Below are 26,112 nucleotides of genomic sequence, written 5' to 3'. Positions count from 1 at the left end.
TTTTCACAATTGCTGACATTTAATCCTAGTAAAAATTCCCTGTCTTAGGTCAGTTAGGATCACTACTTTATTTTAAGAATGTAAAACATCAGAATAATAGTAGAGAGAATGATTTATTTCAGCTTTTATTTCCTTCATCACATTCCCAATGAGTCAGAAGTTTACATACACTCAATTAGTATTTGTTAGCATTGCCTTTAAATTGTTTAACTTGGGTCAAACGTTTCGGGTAGCCTTCCACAAGCTTCCCACAATAAGTTGGGTGAATTTTGTCCCATTCCTCAAGGCAGAGCTGGTGTAACTGAGTCAGGTTTGTAGCCCTCCTCGCACACACTTTTTCAGTTCTGCCCACAAATGTTCTATGGGATTGAGGTTAGAGCTTTGTGATGGCCACTCCAAAACCTTGACTTTGTTGTCCTTAAGCCTTTTTGCCACAACTTTGGAAGTATGCTTGGGGTCATTGTCCATTTGGAAGATCCATTTGCGACCAAGCTTTAACTTCCTGACTGATGTCTTGAGATATTGCTTCAATGTATCCACATCATTTTCCTCTCTCATGATGCCATCTATTTTGTGAAGTGCACCAGTCTCTCCTGCAGCTAAGTACCCCCACAACATGATGCTGCCACCCCCGTGCTTCACGGTTGGGATGGTGTTCTTCGGCTTGCAAGCCTCCCCCTTTTTCCTCCAAACATAACGATGGTCATTATGGCCAAACAGTTCTATTTTTGTTTCATCAGACCAGAGGACATTTCTCCAAAAGTACGATCTTTGTCCCCATGTGCAGTTGCAAAACGTAGTCTGGCTCTTTTATGGCGGTTTTGGAGCAGTGGCTTCTTCCTTGCTGAGCGGCCTTTCAGGTTATGTCAATATAGGACTGGTTTTTCTGTGGATTTACATACTTTTGTACCTGTTTCCTTCAGCATCTTCACAAGGTCCTTTGCTGTTGTTTTGGGATTGATTTGCACTTTTCGCACCAAAGTACATTCAACTCTAGGAGACAGGACGCGTCTCCTTCCTGAGCGGTATGATGGCCGCGTGGTCCAATGGTGTTTATACTTGCATACTATTGTTTGTACAGATGAACGTGGTACCTTCAGGCGTTTGGAAATTGCTCCCAAGGACGAACCAGACTTGTGGAGGTCTACAATTTTTTTTTCTGAGGTCTTGGCTGATTTCTTTTGATTTTCCCATGATGTCAAGCCAAGAGGCACTGAGTTTGAAGGTAGGCCTTGAAATACATCCACAGTTACACCTCCAATTGACTGAAATGTCAATTAGCCTATCAGATGCATCTAAAGCCATGACATCATTTTCTAGAATTTTCCAAGCTGTTTTAAAGGCACAGTCAACTTAGTGTATGTAAACTTCTGACCAACTGGAATTGTGATACAGTAAATAATCTTTCTGTAAACAATTGCTGGAAAAATTACTTGTGTCATGCAAAAAGTAGATGTCCTAACCGACTTGCCAAACCTATAGTTAGTTAACAAGAAATTTGTGTTTTAATGACTCCAACCTAAGTATATGTAAACTTCTGACTTCAACTGTAGATTGGGGCATAATGAATGTATTTCAATTTACTTATATGAACTGTAACTCTGTACATTTTTTGAAATTATTGCATGTTGTGTTTATATTGTTGTTCAGTATACAATTATCCCAATCTGTAATGTACCTAAATAGTTCTGTGCAACAACAACAACAACAAAAAACACTAATATATCTTGATCAGATAAGTACTCAACCCCCTGATTCAAAACATGTTAGAATAATCTTTGGCAATGATTACAGCTGTGAGTCTTTCTGTGTAAGTCTCTAAAAGCTTTCCACACCTAGAATGTGCAACATTTGCACATTATTATTTTCAACATTCTTCAAGCTCGGTGAAATTTGTTGTTGATTATTGCTAGACAACCATTTTCAAGTCTTGCCATAGATTTAAACAGATTTAACTCAAAACTGTGACTTGGCCACTCAGGAACATTCACTGTCTTCTTGGTAAGCAACTTCAGTGTATATTTGGCTTTGTAATTTAGGTTATTGTCCTGTTGAACAGTGAACTCATCTCCTCTGGTAGAATGCAAACTGAACCAGGTTTCCCTCTAGGTTTTTGCATGTGCTTACCTTCATTCTATTTATTTTTCTATCCTGAAAAACACCCCAGTCCTTAATGATTACAAGCATACCCATAACATGATGCACCCACCACTATGCTTGAAAATATGGAGAGTGGTACTGAGTGCTTAATTTGAGCTGGATGCTGCTGGAACCCTTCCCCTGATCTGCTCCACGACACAATCCTGTCTAGGAGGTCTACAGGCAATTCCTTTGACCTCATGGCTTGTTTTTTGTTCTGACATGCACTGTCAACTGTGCGACATTATATATAGACAGGTGTGTCTTTCCAAATCATGTCAGAATACTTGAAATTAGCAAACGTCTTAAAACCTGTATTTGCTCCGTCATTGTGGGGTATTGTGTGTAGATTGAATATATATAGCTAATATATATACTGCTCAAAAAAATAAAGGGAACACTTAAACAACACAATGTAACTCCAAGTCAATCACACTTCTGTGAAATCAAACTGTCCACTTAGGAAGCAACACTGATTGACAATAAATTCCACATGCTGTTGTGCAAATGGAATAGACAACAGGTGGAAATTATAGGCAATAAGCAAGACACCCCCAATAAAGGAGTGGTTCTGCAGGTGGAGACCACAGACCACTTCTCAGTTCCTATGCTTCCTGGCTGATGTTTTGGTCACTTTTGAATGCTGGCGGTGCTTTCACTCTAGTGGAAGCATGAGACGGAGACTACAACCCACACAAGTGGCTCAGGTAGTGCAGCTCATCCAGGATGGCACATCAATGCGAGCTGTGGCAAGAAGGTTTGCTGTGTCTGTCAGCGTAGTGTCCAGAGCATGGAGGCGCTACCAGGAGACAGGCCAGTACATCAGGAGACGTGGAGGAGGCCGTAGGTGGGCAATAACCCAGCAGCAGGACCGCTACCCCGCCTTTGTGCAAGGAGGAGCACTGTCAGAGCCATGCAAAATGACCTCCAGCAGGCCACAAATGTGCATGTGTCTGCTCAAATGGTCAGAAACAGACTCCATGAGGGTGGTATGAGGGCCCGACGTCCACAGGTGGGGTTTGTGCTTACAGCCCAACACAGTGCAGGACGTTTGGCATTTGCCAGAGAACACCAAGATTGGCAAATTCGCCACTGGCGCCCTGTGCTCTTCACAGATGAAAGCAGGTTCACACTGAACACGTGACAGAGTCTGGAGACGCCGTGGAGAACGTTCTGCTGCCTGCAACATCCTCCAGCATGACCGGTTTGGCGTTGGGTCAGTCATGGTGTGGGGTGGCATTTCTTTGGGGGGCCGTGCTCGCCAGAGGTAGCCTGACTGCCATTAGGTACCAAGATGAGATCCTCAGACCACTTGTGAGACCATATGCTGGTGCGGTTGGCCCTGGGTTCCTCCTAATGCAAGACAATGCTAGACCTCATGTGGCTGGAGTGTGTCAGCAGTTCCTGCAAGAGGAAGGCATTGATGCTATGGACTGGCCCGCCCGTTCCCCAGACCTGAATCCAATTGAGCACATCTGGGACATCATGTCTCGCTCCATCCACCAACGCCACGTTGCACCACAGACTGTCCAGGAGTTGGCGGATGCTTTAGTCCAGGTCTGGGAGGAGATCCCTCAGGAGACCATCCGCCACCTCATCAGGAGCATGCCCAGGCGTTGTAGGGAGGTCATACAGGCACGTGGAGGCCACACACACTACTGAGCCTCATTTTGACTTGTTTTAAGGACATTACATCAAAGTTGGATCAGCCTGTAGTGTGTGGTTTTCCACTTTAATTTTGAGTGACTCTAAATCCAGACCTCCATGGGTTGATAAATTGGATTTCCATTAATTATTTTTGTGTGATTTTGTTGTCAGCACATTCAACTATGTAAAGAAAAAGTATAAGATTATTTATTTCATTCAGATCTAGGATGTGTTGTTTAAGTGTTCCCTTTATTTTTTTGAGCAGTGTATACAGCTAATTTATAAATAAAATAAAAAATCACATATACACAAGTTTAAGGACTCCCGAGTGGCGCAGCGGTCTAAGACACTGCATCTCAGTGCAAGAGGCGTCACTACAGTCCCTGATTCAAATTCAGAACTCCAAGCGGGCTGTCATGTGCCTTATACTGAGGAGTGGCTTCCGTCTGGCCACTCTACCATAAAGGCCTGATTGGTGGAGTGCTTCAAAGATGGTTGTCCTTCTGGAAGGTTCTTCCATCTCCATAGAGAAACTCTAAGGCTCTGTCAGAGTGACCATCAGGTTCTTGGTCACCTCCATGCAGTGGTGGAAAAAGTACTCAATTGTCATACTTGAGTAAAAGTAAAGATACCTTAATAGAAAATGTCTAAAGTAACAGTGAAAGTCACTCAGTAAAATACTACTTGAATAAAACTATTTGGTTTAAAAATATACTTTACTTTTGATACTTAACAGAATTGCTAAAATGTACTTAAGTATCAAAAGTAAAAGTATAAACCACTTCAAATTACTTATATTAAGCAAACCAGATGGCACAATAAAAATTTTTTAAAAAGTTTATGGACAGCCAGGGGCACACTCCAACACTCAGACATAATTTACAAATTAAGCATGTGTGTTTAGTGACTCTGCCAGATCAAAGGCAGTTGGGATGACCAGGGATTTGATTTGGATGTTGTCTTGATAGTAGTGTGAATTGGACCATTTTCCTGTCAAAATGTAACGAGTACTTTTGGGTGTCTGGGAAAACGTATGGAGTAAAAAGCACATTATTTTCTTTAGGAATGTAGTGAAGTAAAAGTAAAAGTTGGCAAAAATATAAATAGTAGAGTACAGATACCCCAAATCACTACTTAAGTAGTACTTTAAAGTATTTTTACTTAAGTACTTTACACCACTGCCTCCCTGACCAAGGCCCTTTCTCCCCATTGCTCAGTTTAGCCGGGCGACCAGCTCTAGGAAGAGTTTTGGTGGTTCTAAACTTCTAGAATTTAAGAATGATGGAGGCCACTGTGTTCTTGGGGACCTTCAATGCTGCAGACATTTTTTGGTACCCTTCCCCAGATCTGTACCTCGACACAATCCTATCTCGGAGCTCTATGGACAATTCCTTTGACCTCATGGCTTGGTTTTTGCTCTGACATGCACTGTCAACTGTGGGACCTTATGTAGACAGGTGTGTGCCTTTCCAAATCATGTCCAATCAATTGAATTTACCATTACAATCAAGTTGTAGAAACTTCAAGGTTGATCAATGGAAAGAGGATGCACCTGGGCAAAATTGAGTCTCATAGAAAAGGGTCTGAATACTTATGTAAATAAGGTATCCGTTTTTTATTTTTAATACATTTGTTAACATTTCTAAATATCTGTTTTTACTTTGTCATCACAGGGTATTGTGTGTAGATTGCTGAGGACGTTTTTTGTGTCCATTTTAGAATAAGGCTGTAACAAAATGTGAAAAAAGTCAAGGGGTCTGAATACTTTCCGAAGGCACTGTATGTACTGGAGAATCGATATAAACTAACAATCAAACGCAAAGAATTCACACAATGAAGTTATGAAACAATTCATGCTCACAAACTGGCAGGAGTACACATTCTGGAGAGAGAAGTGCATTGTGCATCTGGGCGCATGGTCAATCCGACGTCAGCATTGGCCATGCAGCATTTACCGTGATTTGAACTTAGCAGAAGTCAGGGCAAGAATGGCCATAGCAAAAGTCAGGGCATTCATCCTTCTTGTGCTTCGCGGAGCAGTGCAGACCTTTTGTCAAGGAAGCGAGTGTGGTATACAGGATGTACCACCCCTACCTACCGTCAAACAATAATGTCAACGCGGAGCTATAGAGCGCCCTCCGAATAAAAATAAAAAACAATTGGGGAGGCACATGGCGATGTGGCACAGAGCTCGATTTGCCCTTTGCATGGCATCACACCCTCCATATGGAGCCTCCGACCACATTTTCACATCAAGCATCATGGCTTTTAGTCTAGGCCTCCGCAATAGATTAGTTCACGGAGATGGGCATAATATATATATACACACACACACACACACACACACACACACACACACTAAAACAATCTCGGTAGACCAACAGCCTAACAACCAAACAAATCAAATTTTATTGGTCACATACACAAATATATAAACATTAGGATGAGCAATGTTGGAGTGGCATTGACTAAAATACAGTAGAATAGAATACAGTTTATGATTCCATGTCTATAGGGCAGCAGTCTCTAAGGTGCAGGGTTGAGTAAGCGGGTGGGAGCCAGCTAGTGATGGCTATTTAACACAATTATCTGTAAGGTCCCTCAGTTTAGCAGTGAATTTCAAACAGATTCAACGACAAACACCTATTTAACAGAAAGAAGCTGTTTTTCAGGCTCTCGGTCCCAGCTTTGATCTTTTTGGCCTTCCTGTGACATCGGGTGCTGAAGGTGTCCTGGAGGGCAGGCAGTGTGCCCCCCGGTGATGCATTGGGCAGACCGCACCACCCTCTGAAGAGCCCTGCGTTTGCAGGCGGTGCAGTTGCCGTACCAGGTGATGGTACAGCCCGACAGGATGCTCTCAATTGTGCAATGTTGTGCCTGGGTGGACCATTTCAGAGTTACAGTGATGTGTGTGCCGAGGAACTTGAAGCTTTTCACCTTCACCAATGCGGGCACGTCGATGTGGCTAGGGGTGTGCTCCCTGTGGTGTTTCCTGAAGTTGACGATCAGCTCCTTCATTTTGTTGCCGTTGAGGGAAGAGGTTATTTTTGTGTCGTCTGAAAAGTTGATGATTGAGTTGGAGGCGTGCATGGCCACGCAGTCATGGGTGAACAGGGAGTATAGGAGGGAGCTGAGCCCGCACCCTTATGGGGCCCCTGTGTTGAAGATCAGCGAAGTGGAGGTGTCGTTTTCTACCTTCACCTGGGGGCGGCCAGTCAGGAAGTCCAGGACCCAGTTGCACAGAGTGGAGTACAGAGCCAGGGCCCCAAACTTAGTGATGCTTGGTGGGTACCATGGTGTTGAATGACCAGCATTCTTACATAGGTATTCCTTTTGTCCAGATGGGATAGGGCAGTAAGATTGCAATTGCATCGTCATCGCACTGCATCGCCTGTGGATCTATCTACTAATTGGGGTCAGCCCTAATTGATACACCATCCAAACTGTAATTAATAACTTCACCATGCTCAAATGGATTTACAATGTCTGCTACTAATAGGTGCCCTTCTTTGCGAGACATTGGAAAACCTCACGGGTCTTTGTGGTTGAATCGGTTTGAAATTTACTGCTAAACTGAGGGACATTACAGATAATTGTATGTGTGGGGAACCCACAATGAGGTAGTCATAAAATTAAAATAAAAAAACATGTTAAACACTAGTCCATGCAACTTATGTGACTTGTTGAGCAAATGTTTACTCCTGAATGTATTTAAGCTTGTCATAACAAAGTGGTTGAATACTTCTTGACATCTCAGCTTTTCATCTTTAATTCATTTGTAGAAATAAAAAAATAAAAACATTATTCCACTTCGACATTATGGGGTATTGTGTGTAGGTCAGTGACGAAAAACGAATTCATTTTTAACCCATTTTAAATTCAGGCTATAATACAACTAAATGTGGAAAAAGTCAAGGGGTGTGAATACTTCCTGAACACATGCACTACCGTTCAAAGGTTTGGGGTCACTTAGAAATGTCCTTGTTTTTAAAGCAAAGAACATTCTGTCCATTACAATATCATCAAATTGATCAGAAATACAGTATAGACATAGTTAATGTTGTAAATGACTATTGTAGCTGGAAACGGCAGATTTTTTTTATGGAATAACTACATAGGCAGAGGCCCATTCAAAGCAACCATCACTCCTGTGTTCCAATGGCACGTTGTGTTAGCTAACCCAAGTTTATCATTTTAAAAAAGCTAATTGATCATTAGAAAACCCTTTTGCAATTATGTTAGCACAGCTGAAAACTGTTCTTATTAAAGAAGCAATAAAACTGGCCTTCTTTAGACTAGTTGAGTATCTTGAGCATCAACATTTGTGGGTTCGATTACAGGCTCAAAATGGCCAGAAACAAATAACTTTCTTCTGAAACTTGTCACTCTATTCTTGTTCTGAGAAATGAAGGCTATTCCATGCAAGAAATTGCCAAGAAACTGAAGCTCTCTGTACTACTCCCTTCACATAAGAACAGTTTTCAGCTGTGCTAACATAATTGCAAAAGGGTTTTCTAATGATCTATTAGCCTTCTAAAATGATAAACTTGGATTAGCTGATAATGGGCCTCTGCACACCCATCTAGATATTCCATTAAAAAAATCTGCCATTTACAGCTACAATAGTCATTTACAACATTAACAATGTTTACACTGTACAGTCGTGGCCAAAAGTTTTGAGAATGACACAAATATTAATTTCCACAAAGTTTGCTGCTTCAGTGTCTTTAGATATTTTTGTCAGATGTTACTATGGAATACTGAAGTATAATTACAAGCATTTCATAAGTGTGAAAGACTTTTATTGACAATTACATGAAGTTGATGCAAAGAGTCAATATTTGCAGTGTTGACTGTTCTTTTTGAAGACCTCTGCAATCTGCCCTGGCATGCTGTCAATTAACTTCTGGGCCACATCCTGACTGATGGCAGCCCATTCTTGCATAATCAATGCTTGGAGTTTGTCAGAATTTGTGGGCTTTTTTTTGTCCACCCGCCTCTTGAGGATTGACCACAAGTTCTCAATGGGATTAAGGTCTCGGGGGTTTCCTGGCCATGGACCCAAAATATCCATGTTTTGTTCCCCGAGCCACTTTTGCCTTATGGCAAGGTGCTCCGTCATGCTGGAAAAGGCATTGTTCGTCACCAAACTGTTCCTGGATGGTTGGGAGAAGTTGCTCTCTGAGGATGTGTTGGTACCATTCTTTATTCATGGCTGTGTTCTTAGACAAAATTGTGTGAGCCCACTCCCTTGGCTGAGAAGCAACCCCACACATGAATGGTCTCAGGATGCTTTACTGTTGGCATGACACAGGACTGATGGTAGCGTTCACCTTGTCTTCTCCGGACAAGTTTTTTTGCGGATGCCCCAAACAATCGGAAAAAGGGGATTCATCAGAGAAAATGACTTTACCCCAGTCCTCAGCAGTCCAATCCCTGTACCTTTTTCAGAATATATCAGTCTGTCCCTGATGTTTTTCCTGGAGAAAAGTGGCTTCTTTGCTGCCCTTCTTGACACCAGGCCATCCTCCAAAAGTCTTCGCCTCACTGTGCATGCAGATGCACTCACACCCGCCTGCTGCCATTCCTGAGCAAGCTCTGTACTGGTGGTGCCCCGATCCTGCAGCTGAATCAACTTTAGGAGACGGTCCTGGCACTTGCTAGACTTTCTTGAGCGCCCTGAAGCCTTCTTCACAACAATTGAACCGCTCTCCTTGAAGTTCTTGATGATCTGAAATGGTTGATTTAGGTGCAATCTTACTGGCAGCAATATCCTTGCCTGTGAAGCCCTTTTTGTGCAAAGCAATGATGACAGCACATGTTTCCTTGCAGGTAACCATGGTTGACAGAGGAAGAACAATGATTCCAAGCACCACCCTCCTTTTGAAGCTTCCAGTCTGCTATTTGAACTCAGTCAGCATGACAGAGTGATCTCCAGCCTTGTCCTCGTCAACACTCACACCTGTGTTAATGAGAGAGTCACTAACATGTCAGCTGGTCCTTTCGTGGCAGGGCTGAAAAGCAGTGGAAACGTTTTTTGGGGATTCAGTTCATTTGCATGGGAAAGAGGGACTTTGCAATTAATCTGATCACTCTTCATAACATTCTGGAGTATATGCAAATTGTCATCATACAAACTGAGGTAGCTGACTTTGTGAAAATTTATATTTTGTGTCATTCTCAAACCTTTTGGCCACGAATGTATTTCGACTGCAATTTTTTGTTGTTGCTTTTCTTTCAAAAACAAGGACATTTCTAAGTGAGCCCAAACTTTTGAATGGTGGTGTAATTACATACATTTATTTATTTTATATTTATTTCACCTTTATTTAACCAGGTAGGCTAGTTGAGAACAAGTTCTCATTTGCAACTGCGACCTGGCCAAGATAAAGCATAGCAATTCGACACATGCAACAACAGAGTTACACATGGAATAAACAAAACAATTTGTAAGTCGCTCTGGATAAGAGCGTCTGCTAAATGACTTAAATGTAAATGTAAAACATACAGTCAATAATACAGTAGAACAGAAGAAAACAAAAAGTCTATATACAATGAGTGCAAATGAGGTAAGTTAAGGCAATAAATAGGCCATGGTGGCGAAGTAATTACAATATAGCAATTAAACACTGGAATGGTAGATGTGCAGAAGATGAATGTGCAAGTAGAGATACTGGGGCGCAAAGGAGCAAGATAAATAAATTCAGTATGGGGATGAGGTAGGTAGATAGATGGGCTGTTTACAGATGGGCTACATGCATACACACAGCTTTTCAAACACCCAAAGACACCTCTTAGATTAATTTTAAAGAAACAAACAAAACAGAAGCAAAACAGGAAATAAAATAAAAGGCTGTTGAGGGAAAAGCCTAGTCCTTACTCTCCATAGTCTCTGTTGCAATAAGCCATTCATCAAAGTTGTTCAATAACTTTGCTTAGAACACCTGTATATCAGGTCATTAAAACAAAGTAACTAAGACCTGCTGTTGAAAAGTTATGGTTTGAATTATTTTATTAATGTAGTCCTATTCACAAGCCTTTTTTCATACATTCATTATCATATGTACAATATAAAAACATTCAATACATGCAGGATTTAGTGTGATAACGGGTTAGCATACAAATTTATCCCATTATCATTTATATAATTAAAATAAAAACTTTAAAAAAAACTGCTAAAACAATATATATACAGTACTAGTCAAAAAAGTTGACACACCTACTCATTCCAGGGGTTTTCTTTATTTTCACTATTTTCTACATTGTAGAATAATAGCGAAGACATGAAACATACGGAATCATGTAGTAACCAAAAAAAGTGGTAAATCAAAATATATGTTATATTCTAGATTCTTCAAAGTAGCCACCCTTTGCCTTGACAGCTTTGCAAACTTCTTGGCATTCTCTCAACCAGCTACATGAGGCAGTCACCTGGAATGCATTTCAATTAACAGGTGTGCCTTGTTAAAAAGTTAATTAGTGTAAGTATTTCCTTCTTAATGCATTTGAGCCAATCAGTTGTGTTGTGACAAGGTATGGGTGGTATACAGAAGATGGTCTTTTACCAAATAGGGCTAAGTCCATATTATGGCAAGAACAGCTCAAATAAGCAAAGAGAAACGACAGTCCATCATTACTTTAAGACATGAAGGTCAGTCAATGCAGAACATTTCAAGAACTGAACGTTTCTTCAAGTGCAGTCGCAAAAACCATCAAGCGCTATGATGAAACTGGTTCTGATGAGGAACAGCCACAGCAAAGGAAGACCCAGAGTTACCTCTGCTGCAGACGATAAGTTCATTGGAGTTAACTGCACCTCAGATTGCAGCCCAAATAAATGTTTCAGAGTTCAAGTAACAGACACATCAACTGTTCAGAGGAGACTGGGTGAATCAGACCTTCATGGTCGAATTGCTGAAAAGAAACAACTACCAAAGGACACCAATAATAAGAAGAGACTTGCTTGGGCCAAGAAACACGAGCAATGGACATTAGACCGGTGGAAATCTGTCCTTTAGTCTGATGAGTCCAAATTTGAGATTTTTGGTTCTAACTGCCGTGTTTGTGAGACGCAGAGTAGGTGAACGGATTATCTCCGCATGTGTGGTTCTCATCGTGAAGCATGGAGGTGGTGGTGTGATGTTGTGGGGGTGCTTTACTGGGGACACTGATTTATTTAGAATTCAAGGCACACCCAGAATGGCTACGACAGCATTGTGTAGCGATACGCCATCCCATCAGGTTTGCGCTTAGTGGGATTATAATTTATTTTTCAACAGGACAATGGCCCAAAACACACCTCCAGGCTGGGTAAGGGATATTTGACCAAGGAGAGTGATGGCGTGCTGCATCAGATGACCTGGCCTCCACAATCACCCGATCTCAACCCAATTGAGATGGTATGGGATGAGTTGGACCACAGTGAAGGAAAAACAGCGAACAAGTGCTCAGCATATGTGGGAACTCCTTCAAGACTGTTGGAAAAGCATTCCTCATGAAGCTGGTTGAGAGAATGCCAAGAGCGTGCAAAGCGGTTATCAAGGCAAAGGGTGGCTACTTTGAAGAATCTCAAATATATGTTGATTTGTTTAACACTGTTTTGGTTACTACATGATTCCCTATGTGTCAAGTCATAGTTTTGATGTCTTCACTATTATTCTACAATGTAGAAAATAGTCAAAATAAAGAAAAACCCTTGAATGAGGTGTGTCTGAACTTTTGACTGGTACTGTAAATATTAAAACTAAATGTAAGAACTAGTCAATAAAAATATGTAATCCACTATTGGCCAGCAATGTCCAACATTCAAATTACTGTTCATAACAACAAACTTCACTTAACCCTGCATACAATTCCAAGATGATTCATATTTCCTTTTCTGAGTCAAATATTGACAAACTTTTCAGATACATACACTACCGTTCAAAAGTTTGGGGTCACTTAGAAATGTCCTGTTTTTGAAAGAAAAGCACATTTTTTGTCCATTAACATCAAATTGATCAGAAATGAAGGCTATTCCATGTGAGATATTGCCAAGAAACTGAAGCTCTCGTACAACACTGTGTACTACTCCTTTCACAGAGCAGCGCAAACTGGCTCTAATCAGAATAGAAAGAGTGGGAGGCCCCGGTGCACAACTGAGCAAGAGGACAAGTACATTAGAGTGTCTAGTTTGAGAAACAGACGCCTCACAAGTCCTCAACTGGCAGCTTCATTAAATAGTACCCGCAAAACACCAGTCTCAACGTCAACAGTGAAGAGGCGACTCCAGGATGCTGGCCTTCTAGGCAGAGTTCCTCTGTCCAGTGTCTGTGCTCTTTTGCCCATCTTAATCTTTTCTTTTTATTGGCCAGTCTGAGATATGGCTTTTTCTTTGCAACTCTACCTAGAAGGCCAGCATCCCGGAGTCGCCTCTTCACTGTTGACGTTGATGTAGTCTTTTAAAATGATAAACTTGGATTCGCTAACACAACGTGCCATTGGAACACAGGAGTGATGGTTGCTGATAATGGGCCTCCGTACGCCCATGTAGATATTCCATACAAAAATCTGACGTTTCCAGTTACAATAGTAATTTACAACATTAACAATGTCTACACTGTATTTCTGATCAATTTGATGTTATTTTAAAATGGACAAAAAAAAAATGCTTTTCTTTCAAAAACAATGAATTTTCTAAGTGACCCGAAACTTTTGAATGGTAGTGTATATGTACCGCAATTGTACATTTCTCTAAAATAGACTTAGGTATAGGATAGGTACCAACAAAAGACGAAAGGGGATATAAAATAACAAGTCAGTTGAAACTAAAATGTAGGACACGGTTACCTTGGCTTGAGGTGTTGGGTCTTTTCTGCATGGGATCTAGGCTACTACATTTAAATTATTTGTACCATTTCTAACCTGAGATGCAAAATGCTAGGATGTTGGCTTCCCACGCCTACAGAAAAAGCAGAATAGAGGCAAGACCACAATGCTCAAAGCAGAGAATATGTTTACTACTATTACTATAATGCAAATGGTTAGACAAGGAACACACATGGGCCTTATAGTGACACTTAAACAGTGTGTGTATTATGACTTGTCAGAAGCCCAATTCTCAACAGCAGTATAAGGCCACATTCAAGAGTAATGCTTTATTTGGTAAAAACGGGGCCTGCGGCCATTATCTCCAATCGAATTAAGGTAATGAAAAAGGCCACATGATTATCAGGAGCAACTGGCAATGAAGCTGAAAGCCTCCAGAAACCTTCTGATGATAGAGCAATTCCAGGATAGCAATTCCAGGATAGCAATGGCATTGGACAAATTCCCCTCTCGTCAATAGCAACACAAAAATCGAATTTTGACATGTCTACATCAGTAATTAGCTACATTGTCAAAATAATATTTGTGAGGATGATTTCCTTTTACTTATGTATGAATAGAATATGAGGTGGGTGATAGATTTTGTTAGGGGTAAATTGGATTAATGCAATGACAAATCATATGAATGAAGTAGTATAATCACTAGTCAACTCGATTTTTTCCCTAATGCATATGGATTGATTGTAGTATAACTACAACCAATGGTCTGTTGTGGCGCAACAGCGATATTACCACTTCATTGTGTGTTCTCCCAATGGGACGAAATAACTAACGACTACCTTCTATTCTGAGCAATATTAAAACTACAGGGAGTATAATAAAGTAGGGATGCACCAATACCTCCACTAGTCGTAGAACATAACGACATTGAGATTTCCCACATTTTGACCAGGCCACTCTCAACATCTAAAATGCAATGACAGACACTCGCCTGATAAAGGAGTACTCACTCAAAATAACAAAGACTAGAACAAAAACTAAAAAAATTTAAGTAAACATATCCCCCTTTATAAATTGCACAAAATTACACTACCATAACAAGTCGTGTTACAAATAAACAACTATTTGCTTAAAATTAAAAAATAACACAGAACATGAACTTTGCACACAACCCCAACGAACTTATCAGTCCCCTCAAAATCGAACAACATGGACGAAACCCAAAAGCAATGTGCAATCTCGCATTCGATGGCAAATTAGTCTCTCCTCTCATCCTTCTTGTTAAAAGTGTATCCATGCTAGGTTAGCCCATTCCCTGCTATGATACCAAACCATCATAACTAAAAGTGGAAAACCCAATGGTAAACCAAGATGGCTGACAAAGGCAATAGATGAGTGCTGTTAACATCACAGTCCAAGTGGTAAACTCTCCATAGACATCCTTCATAGTTTAGGCCACTTCAAGTGACCGTCGATCCTTGAGCAAAATATCCATCACAACCTGTGCATTGGAGAGAAGGGTTGAGTTTTGTGAGGTATTTTTCAATAGACAAACCTATATAAGAGGAAACCAATGTATGTCTGGATTCATGGAGGGATGGGCAATGTACATTTGAGTACGGATTGATTATAATATAAGCCAATAGTATACTGCGCCGTACACCACACTATAAACGTGGTGCAGTCGTTAAGGTTCAAAATAACACCTTAAAGATGTCAGCGAACGTCTTATTCTATAGAGTAAGGAGTGCACTTCCTACCCTAACGTCTGTCTCAATGACAAGAGGAAAGTCAAGCAGAACATACATATTTGTGAAGGCCAGGAGTGTGAACTGAGATTCAAACTGATGTTCGTCTCGCAACATCTGTTTATGATGCGACCCCTCGTATACTTAACTTATAATCTTCATAATGTACACAAAACAGAGAGTGTGTTTCCCTCTATTTGGCTATTGTCATAATTAACAGGTTTGGTGTGAATTCTATTAAAACTCTGTCTCCCAATCAAATTCAATTCAACGATTAAAAAAAATCCTCATAAAAAATAATGGTCCATTTTCTATCCACTTCCAGAATTGACAAATTTGGAATGCGATTGACCCGAATCCTGGTGTTTAGAGTAGGAGTGCTAGTGAAAGCCTTTTGTCCTAAGCCTTTTCGTCCACCTATCTGTCACTCTGCTGTCTGTTTGTCCGTCAGCACCAGGGCTCTCTCTGGGCACGTCCCCGGGCAATGCTGTCGCTCCTCTGCCAGGCGCTCCTCATCAGAGCCAGGGCATCACCACAACGCTTCTGCAACAACGGCTCTGACACCCTCCTACGAGGCAGACACACCTGGATCATCACAACAAAATGAAAGAGGGGTGGGGGAAAAAAGTGTGAGAAAGAGATTGAGACAGATACAGGAAATCATGTTATTGATATAATGCTTTTACTGTCACAATAAATCCTTTCCTCTTCCATTCTTCTCTACCTTACCTGGAAAATGTCTCTCCAGGCACTCTCTAGCGCCTCCAGCAGGCGGTCTCTCTCTTCACAGCCACTGAAGTACAGCACCCAGGGAGGCAGGAACTGAGCTCGGTCCAATGCAAACTCCTACACACAAAGAAAGAGAGATGGGGAGAGAATGTGAGGGAGAGGTCAAGACAAGAGACATACAGAGGGAGCGAGTAGAGAGTGAGAGAAACAGAAAAAGAGAAAGGGAGAATGTCAGAGAAAAACGATATGGGGCAAGATAAACAGTCAACGCCAATACCTGTCAATGCCTTTCTAATTTCCCCTCAGGGATTAATAGTAATATTTAATTGAGAAGAAAAATGGATGGGAAGCGCATCTTTCCAGTTTGAAGGTGCTCTTTGGTTAAGGGGTTAGTTGATAATCAAAACACGAGGACCCAAGGCATTCTTCATATAATTCGAGAAACAGGAAAAAGTATCTGCACATTTCCAGTCAGATGCAAATGTATTTTAATAGCAGCTGAGCTTTCAGTCAGTCGACCTTCATGATAGCTCATCTACTTTTAAAATACATTTCCATCGGACTGGAAGTATGCAGAGACTTTCTCCTGTTTCTCCAGTTTAGCATTTTGCCTCCAGCACCTTTACTAATCGTTTTTGGATGTGCGGTAGATTCAGCCTATTATCTACAATATTCTTCATATAAATAAAATGCCTTTATAGTGTTCATGTTCAATAGAACAAATTCAATCTGTTCTGAGAATTTAATTGAGACAGAAAGAAAAGACTAGAGAGCACAGGAAAGTGAGGACAACCTCCATTTGGTCAGAGGTTAGGCAGGCGTGAAGTCACTCACAACAACACAGTACTCCTTGTCGTCCTCCAGGCTGACAGAACTAATGTCAGAGAGCTCAGCTCTGCCCAGCGAGCGGAAGAAGCTGGTCTGGCAGTCCTGGTGGCATGTCAGCAGTTCCCTGTCCGTCACCACCAGGCAACAGGGGATACACGGCGTGGGCGCCACTCCCTGGGGGATCACCTGCAATCACAGAAAGGGTTAAATAATGAAAACATTTATATTGGGTGGGGGGGGGGGCTCTAGGGAAACCAGTCTAATTTAATTATAAAATACAGACATACAGTTGAAGTCGGAAGTTTACATACACTTAGGTTAGAGTCATTAAAACTCGTTTCTCAACAATCCACAAATTTCTTGTTAAGAAACTATAGTTATGGCAAGTCACTTAGGACATCTACTTTTTGCATGACACAATTTTTCCAACAATTGTTTACAGACAGATTATTTCACTTATAATTCACTGTATCACAATTCCAGTGGGTCAGAAGTGTACATACACTAAGTTGACTGTGCCTTTAAAACAGCTTGGAAAATTCCAGAAATTGGCTTTAGAAGCTTCTGATAGGCTAATTGACATAATTTGAGTCAATTGGAGGTGTACCTGTGGATGTATTTCAATGCCTACCTTCAAACTCAGTGTCTCTTTGCTTGATATCAAGGGAAAATCAAAAGAAATCAGCCAAGACCCCAGAAAATAAATTGTAGACCTCCACAAGTATGGTTCATCCTTGGGAGCAATTTCTAAACGCCTGAAGGTACCACGTTCATCTGTACAAACAATAGTACACAAGTATGCACACAATGGGACCACGCAGCCGTCATACCACTCAGGAAGGAGACGCGTTCTGTCTCCTAGAGATGAACGGACTTCGGTGCGAAAAGTGCAAATCAATCCCAGAACAACAGCAAAGGACCTTGTGAAGATGCTGGAGGAAACAGGTACAAAAGTATCTATATCCACAGTAAAACGAGTCTTATATTGACATAACCTGAAAGGCCGCTCAGCAAGGAAGACTGCTCCAAAACCGCCATAAAAAAAGCCAGACTACGGTTGGCAACTGCACATGGGGACAAAGATCGTACTTTTTGGAGAAATGTCCTCTGGTCTGATGAAACAAAAATAGAACTGTTTGGCCATAATCACCAAACATTATGGCCAAACAGGAAAAAGGGGGAGGCTTGCAAGCCGAAGAACACCATCCCAACCGTGAAGCACGGACAGCATCATGTTGTGGGGGTGCTTTGCTGCAGGAGGGACTGGTGCACTTCACAAAATAGATGAAATCATGAGGAAGGAACATTATGTGGATATATTGAAGCAACATCTTAAGACATCAGTCAGCAAGTTAAAGCTTGGTCGCAAATGGGTCTTACAAATGGACAATGACCCCAAGCATACTTCAAAAGTTGTGGCAAAATGGCTTAAGGACAACAAAGTCAAGGTATTGGAGTGGCCATCACAAAGCCCCGACTTCAATCCCATAGAAGCTTTGTGGGCAGCACTGAAAAAGCATGTGTGAGCAAGGAGGCCTACAAACCTGACTCAGTTACACCAGCACTGTCAGGAGGAATGGGCCACAATTCACCCAATTTATTGCGGGAAGCTTGTGGAAGGCTACCCTAAACATTTGACCCAAGTTCAACAATTTAAAGGCAATGCTACCAAATACTAATTGAATGTATGTAAACTTCTGACCCACTGGGAATGTGATGAAAGAAATAAAAGCTGAAATTAATCATTCTCTCTACTATTATTCTGACATTTCACATTCTTAAACTAAAGTGGTGATCCTAACTGACCTAAAACAGGGAATTTTTACTAGGATTAAATGTCAGGAATTGGGAAAAACTGAGTTTAAAAGTATTTGGCTAAGGTGTATGTAAACATCTGACTTTAACTGTATTTAGCCTATGTACTTAAGAGCTACTGATAAACAAAATTGAAATAATCTGAAAATCATGGAAAGATCCCTTTTCTGCAGGGAATCTTCGATTTAATCTGGAGAAACTGTACTCAAAAAGGTGGGAGAGAAGGAATGACATGTTCATGCATACAAAGGTTTTGAATACTACTAGGGTATTCTGTTCCTCATGCCAATAACATGGCAAAATCTGCTTGTACAGCCATGCATGGTCACAAATTTTCGCCCAGGGCTGTGAGCAAAGCCAAGCAGCCATGAGGTGAGTTTTAAACATGTGCTGGGAAGTATGTAAGTGATATGTGAGTGTGTGTGTACACGGTGTGTGTGAGTCAAAGTGCATCTGTGTCAGAGTGCAGCGTGTGTATCTCCTCACCCCTTTGGAGACTGACTGGCAGAGCACCAGCATCCAGTCGGACATGTCTCCCTCATTGTCAGCACTCAGCACCAGAGGAGGCCGCTCTGTGAGGATCACCTGGAAGGCATGAGGCAACTCCGTGCTGTTGAAGCGCCGGCAACCTCCGCAGTGCTCACCCCTGGATTAAGAAAAAGAGAGAGTACACAGATGGTCAAACAACAATTAAAAGATGAAAAGTCAACCATAGCCTACTATTTCCAATTAAATAAGAGAGGGTAAAACATTTTATTTTCATAGCAATAGATATAGTATCTATGGGTATTTCTCAAATAATGACTTCGGATGATTCAGCAAAATAAGTGTGATCAACTATGTTCGAACCCAGTCCACTTGTTCTAACCACTTGATCCATAAAAGCTCTAGCCACAAATCCATTCTCTTGTGAAAATTACCCCACCATAAACAGTCACACCACACATGAGTATGAGCAGTAACACAGAATGACTTACCCCATAGTGATGGACATCAGTGGTGTCGCATCACTCTTTTCTGTATACTGGTACAGATTCCCATTGCTGAACAAGAGGATCACATTATTGAAATATATTATTGTATGAAATGTATGAAAGAGCTATTCATATGAAATGTATGATTAGCATTATATTATTACATTTAATATTGCAGTTGCATTAAAATAAGAACATGTTAAATGGTTATTGTAGCCATACTTCAACCTGTTAAAGTAAAGTTACACAACATTCTATTACAGATGTAAGAGGCAGATATGTAAAATCGGTAACACTTAAAGCATTCAGGTATAATGCTTTATTACTTGCTATAAGCATGCATGAGCCTTTATAATGTCTAAGAACAAGGTGTTGTCTCCATACTGCTGTACTGCTTGTTGATATTTGGATTTTTACTCTTAATAACTATTTAATCAAACTGTATTTAACAAATTTACCAACACCTTAGCTTTGTCCTCACACATCATTTTGACCCTGGACACTTTATCTGGACCGAGATCTGCAGGACCTCCTCCAGCTGAAAAAAGCTAAGTAACATTATGCCTTCTCATTGCATTCGCTGTACTCATAATATACAGGAGAACTATCACATTATGGTGAGGATAGCAGAGTTGCAAGCTCAGCATCAGACGCAAATCATTAGGCAAGAGTAATTTAAGTGTAGGAAAGGATGATACAGCGTCTGTGCTACCAATAAATACAGGTAGTTGTGTTAATCCCCTGCACAGTCCCAGCAGCTAGATCATTTTCTCATGGCTTCTGTAAAGCAATGCTGTCGGCACGCTCCACCGGTGCCGCTCACTCAGGCGATATTAACTTTCAACCGGTTTTCCCCACTGAGTCAGAGCCCGAGCCTTCTCAGGTCTCTCCTCTACCCGAGTCTGAGCTGCCAAAGCCTCCCTCCCACAAATTGAAAACCCTAGTCATTGGAGACTCCATTACCCGCAATATTCGACTCAAAAATAATCATCCAGCGATCATACATTGTTTACCAGGGGGCAGGGCTACCGACGTAAAGGCTCATCTGAAGACGGTGCTGGCTAAGGCTGAAACTGGCACGTGTAGATGGCATAGGGGTATGTTGTCCATGTCGGCACTAACAATGTTAGGATGAAACAGTCAGGTCACCAAACGCAACATAACTTCAGCTTACAACTTAGCTAGAAAGATGTGTTGGCGTCGAGTAATTGTCTCTGGCCCCCTCCCAGTTAAGGGGAATGATGTGCTCTACAGCTCTCGTCTTTTCTATCAACATAGACAGGGCACTAACTCCACAATGTTAGCCAGCCTGACAGCTTAGTGGAGTCTGCCACTAGCACAGTCAGTGTAGTCAGCACAGCTTTACCCATTGAGACACCCGTGCCTGTGCCTTGATCTAGAAAAAAAATGAATGCATTTGTCTTTTGAGCTTCAAGTCATGAAATCTATGGAGCCTAATCAATCACTTTATATAGCTATTGTCAATCACTTTATACAGTGTTCCCTGAATTTCTAAATCGGACTTCGTAGTCATGGCAGATAATATTAACATTTTTGGTGACTTCAATATTCACATGGAAAAGTCCACAGACCCACTAAAAGGCTTTCAGAGCCATCATTGACTCAGTGGGTTTTGTCCAACATGCGTTAAGTTTACATTGGAACGGAAATGTCGCTCCACCAAACTAGAAGACTTCCAACAAGCTTGGAAAGACAATACCGTACAATATCGAAGAGCCCTCACTGCTGCTCGATCTGCCTACTTTTCCCAAACGGATTGAGGAGAATAAAAACAAAAAATCCCCCCCCAAAATGTTATACTGTCGCAAAGCCCAAGTGATGGCCTTCACTTCAGCAGTAATGAATTCATTAACCAAGACTGTCGTGAAGAGGGCATGACAAAACCTATTCCCCCTCAGGAGACAAAGGATTTGGCATGGGTCCTCAGATGCTCAAAAGGTTTTACAGCTGCACCATCGAGAGCATCCTGACAGGTTGCATCACTGCCTGGTAGGGCAACTGCTCGGCCTACGACCGCAAGGCACTACAGAGGGTAGTGCGTATGGCCCAGTACATCACCAGGGACAAGCTTCCGCCATCCAGGCCCTTTAAACCAGGCAGTGTCAGAGGAAGGCCCTAAAAATTGTCAGACTCCAGCCACCCGAGTCAGACTGTTCTCTCTGCTACCGCAACAAGCAGTACCTGAGCGCCAAGTCTAGGTCCAAGAGGCTTCTAAACAGCTTCTACCCCCAAGCCATAAGACTCCTGAACAGCTAATCAAATGGCAACCCGGACTATTTGCATTGCCCCCGCCCTCTTCTACGCTGCTGCTACTCTGTTATCATCTATGCATAGTCACTTTAATAACTCTACCTACACATACATATTACCTCAATACCGGTGCCCCCGCACATTGACTCTGTACTGGTACCCCCTGTATATATCCCCGCTATTGTTATTTACTGCTGCTCTTTAATTATATGTTATTCTTATCTCTTCTTTTTTTAGGTATTTTCCTCAAACTGCATTGTTGGTTAAGGGCTTGTAAGTAAGCATTTCACTAAGGTCTACACCTGTTGTATTCGGCGCATGTGACAAATAACATTTGATTTGATCATTAGAAAGCAAATTAAGGACTCCTCTTTGAACATGCATATTTCCCTATAACTCATTTGTCCTGAGTCTGCACAGAACTGCCAAGACCTAGGATCAATGGAGATGAAGTTTTAAAAAAATCCTGTATCTCTCGACGCATTTATGAAAATAGTCATGGCCTCTAAACCTTCCAGCTCCCTACTGGACCCTATTCCAACTAAACGACTAAAATAACTAATTCCTGTGTTAATCATAATAAAAGTCTCCCTATCCTCCGGATGTGTACCAAACTCACTAAAAGTGGTAGAAATAAAGCCTCTCCTGAAAAAGCCAAACCTTAACCTGGAAAATGTTAACTAAAAACTGGCCTATATCAAATCTACTTCCTGCCATTATGAAGAAAAATAAATACTAAAGGATCCAGTCTCTTTTAGACCCCATCATTGTACTGAGACCACGCTCGTGAAGGTGGTAAATTACCTTTCAATGGCGTCAGACCAAGGTTTTGCATCCATCCTTGTGCTCCTAGACCTTAATGCCGCTTGACACCATCGATCCCAACATTCTTTAGGCGAGATTGGAAACTCTAAATTGGTCAACACAGACAAGTTCTTGCCTGGTTTAGATCTTATCAGTCGGAAATATATGGATGGTTTGTCCTCTGACAAATCAATCGCAAGTTTCAGTGTTCCTCAAGGTTCTGTTTTAGGACCACTACTATTACACTAATATATATATATATATATATATATATATATATATATATATATATATATATATATATATATATATATATATATATATATATATATATGAGAGGGCCTAGAACAGAGCCCTGGGGGACACTCTGTTCTAGGCCCTCTCCTATTCGCGCTATACACCAAGTCACTTGGCTCTGTCATATCCTCACATGGTCTCTCCTAGCATTGCTATGCAGACGACACACAATTAATCTTCTCCTTTCCCCCTTCTGATAACCAGGTGGCGAATCGCATGTCTGGCTGACATATCAGTGTGGATGACGGATCACCACCTCAAGCTGAACCTCGGCAAGACGGAGCTGCTCTTCCTCCCGGGGAAGGACTGCCCGTTCCATGATCTCGCCATCACGGTTGACAACTCCATTGTGTCCTCCTCCCAGAGTGCTAAGAACCTTGGCGTGACCCTGGACAACACCCTGTCATTCTCCACTAACATCAAGGCGGTGACCCGATCCTGTAGGTTCATGCTCTACAACATTCGCAGAACACGACCCTGCATCACAAAGGAAGCAGCGCAGGTCCTAATCCAGGCACTTGTCATCTCCCGTCTGGATTACTGCAACTCGCTGTTGGCTGGGCTCCCTGCCTGTGCCATTAAACCCCTACAACTCATCCAGAACGCCGCAGCCCGTCTGGTGTTCAACCTTCCCAAGTTCTCTCACGTCACCCCGCTCCTCCGCTCTCTCCACTGGCATCCAGTTGAAGCTCGCATCCGCTACAAGACCATGGTGCTTGCCTACGGAGCTGTGAGGGGAACGGCACCTCCGTACCTTCAGGCTCTGATCAGGCCCTACACCCAAGCAAGGGCACTGCGTTCATCCACCTCTGACCTGCTCGCCTCTCTACCTCTGAGGAAGCACAGTTCCCGCTCAGCCCAGTCAAAACTGTTCGCTGTTCTGGCACCCCAATGGTGGAACAAGCTCCCTCACGACGCCAGGACAGCGGAGTCAATCACCACATTCCGGAGACACCTGAAACCCCACCTCTTTAAGGAATACCTAGGATAGGATAAAGTAATCCTTCTAACCCCCCCCCCCTAAAAGATTTAGATGCACTATTGTAAAGTGGTTGTTCCACTGGATATCATAAGGTGAATGCACCAATTTGTAAGTCGCTCTGGATAAGAGCGTCCGCTAAATGACTTAAATGTAAATATTCTACCTCTTGATGTCCTTCGTAAACACAATGTCAATATTCACTAATATGCGGATGATTCACAGCTTTACAATTAGATGAAACATGGTGAGGCCCCAAAATTGCATACCCTGGAAGCCTGTGCTTCAGACATAAGGAACCGAGATGCTAGTTCTAGGTCCAAGAAACAAAGAGATCTGCAGTTTGATCTGACAATTAATCTTGATGGTTGTACAGCAGTCTCCAAAAAAACTGAAGAACCTTGGTGTTACTCTGGACCTTGATCTCTCATTTGATGAACATATCAAGAATATTTCAAGGGCAGCTTTTTTCCCATCTTCGTAACATTGCAAAAAATCCTAGCGTTTTGCCAAAGAATTATGCAGAAAACCTAATCCATGCTTTTGTCACTTCTAAATTAGACTACTGTAATGCTGTACTCTCCGACTAACTCTCCGGGTAAAGCACTAAATAGACTTGACTAGAACCAAAAAATGTGATCATATTACTCCACAACTAGCCTCTCCACACTGGCGTCCTGTTAAGACTAGGGCTGATTTCAAGGTTTTACTGCCAACCTACAAAGCATACATGGGCTTGCTCCTACCCATCTTTACGATTTGGTCCTGCCGTACATACCTACACGTACGCTACGGTCACAAGACGCAGGCCTCCTAATTGTCCCTAGAATTTCTAAGCAAACAGCTGGAGGCAGGGATTTCTCCTATAGAGCTCCATTTTTATGGAATGGTCTGCCTACCCATGTGAGAGATGCAGACTCAGTCTCAACCTTTAAGTCTTTACCGAAGACTCATCTCTTCAGTGGGTCCTATGATTGAGTGTAGTCTGGCCCAGGTGTGTGAAGGTGAACGGAAAGGCGCTGTAGCAACGAACCGCCCTTGCTGTCTCTGCCTGGCCGGTTCCCCTCTCTCCACTGGGATTCTCTGCCTCTAACCCTATTACAGGGGCTGAGTCACTCGCTTATTGGTGGTCTTCCATGCCGTCCCTAGGAGGGGTGCGTCACTTGAGTAGGTTGAGTCACTGACGTGGTCTTCCTGTCTGGGTTGGCGTCCCCCCATGGGTTGTGCCGTGGCGGAGATCTTTGTGGGCTCATAATTTGGTCAGCTATACTTGGATGTGTAGTGTCGGCATTTGTTGCTGGCATGTCATGCCTAAGTTTGCTAATCTTGCCCATTAAAAAATCATTAAAGTAGTTGGCAATATCAGTGGGTGTTGTGATGAAGGAGCCATCTGATTCAATGAATGATGGAGCTGAGTTTGCCTTTTTGCCCAGAAATTCATTGAAGGTGCTCCAAAGCTTTTTACTGTCATTCTTTATATGATTTATCTTTGTTTCATAGTATAGTCTCTTATTATTATTCAGTTTAGTCACATGATTTCTCAAATTTAAAGTATATTTGCCAAACGGCTGCAGTGCCAGACTTATTTGCCATTTATTTAGTCTGATGCTACCCACTTCCACCAAGGCACCTGCAAGTTCCCGGACATTTCTGGGGGGAATGGCCCTAGCCCTCACCCTTCGATCCAACAGGTCCCAGACGTGCTCAATGGGATTGAGATCCAGGCTCGTCGCTGGCCATGGCAGAACACTGACATTCCTGTCTTGCAGGAAATCACGCACAGAACGAGCAGTATGGCTGGTGGCATTGTCATGCTGGAGGGTCATGTCAGGATGAGCATGCAGGAACGGTACCACATGAGGGAGGATGTCTTCCCTGTGACGCACAGCGTTGAGATTGCCTGCAACAACAACAAGCTCAGCCCGATGATGCTGTGACACACCGCCCCAGACCATGACGGACCCTCCACCTCCAAAATCGATCCCGCTCCAGAGTACAGGTCTCGGTGTAATGCTCATTCCTTCAACGATAAACGTGAATCCAACCATCACCCCTGGTGAGATAAAACCACGAC

General features: G+C 42.1%; 1 protein-coding gene across 2 annotated transcripts in view; it reads right to left on the bottom strand.

The window, feature by feature from the left end:
* Positions 1-13,227: 13,227 nt before the first annotated feature.
* LOC106572009 (pleckstrin homology domain-containing family M member 2) overlaps positions 13,228-26,112 on the bottom strand; it is a 43,260-nt gene continuing 30,375 nt past the window's right edge. For both annotated transcript variants that reach the window (XM_014145702.2, XM_014145701.2), the window contains 5 exons: positions 19,691-19,756; positions 19,200-19,359; positions 16,905-17,084; positions 16,071-16,187; positions 13,228-15,926 (listed from right to left, as the gene is read on the bottom strand). In XM_014145702.2, coding sequence (XP_014001177.1) covers positions 15,789-15,926; positions 16,071-16,187; positions 16,905-17,084; positions 19,200-19,359; positions 19,691-19,756 — 661 coding nt within the window. In that variant the 3' untranslated portion in view covers positions 13,228-15,788. The remainder of the gene's footprint in view (positions 15,927-16,070; positions 16,188-16,904; positions 17,085-19,199; positions 19,360-19,690; positions 19,757-26,112) is intronic.

Source organism: Salmo salar, chromosome ssa15 (genome assembly GCF_905237065.1).
Source record: "Salmo salar chromosome ssa15, Ssal_v3.1, whole genome shotgun sequence".
NCBI lineage: Eukaryota > Metazoa > Chordata > Actinopteri > Salmoniformes > Salmonidae > Salmo > Salmo salar.
Note: the sequence above shows the minus strand (reverse complement) of the source record. Positions and strands in the feature narration are given on the sequence as shown.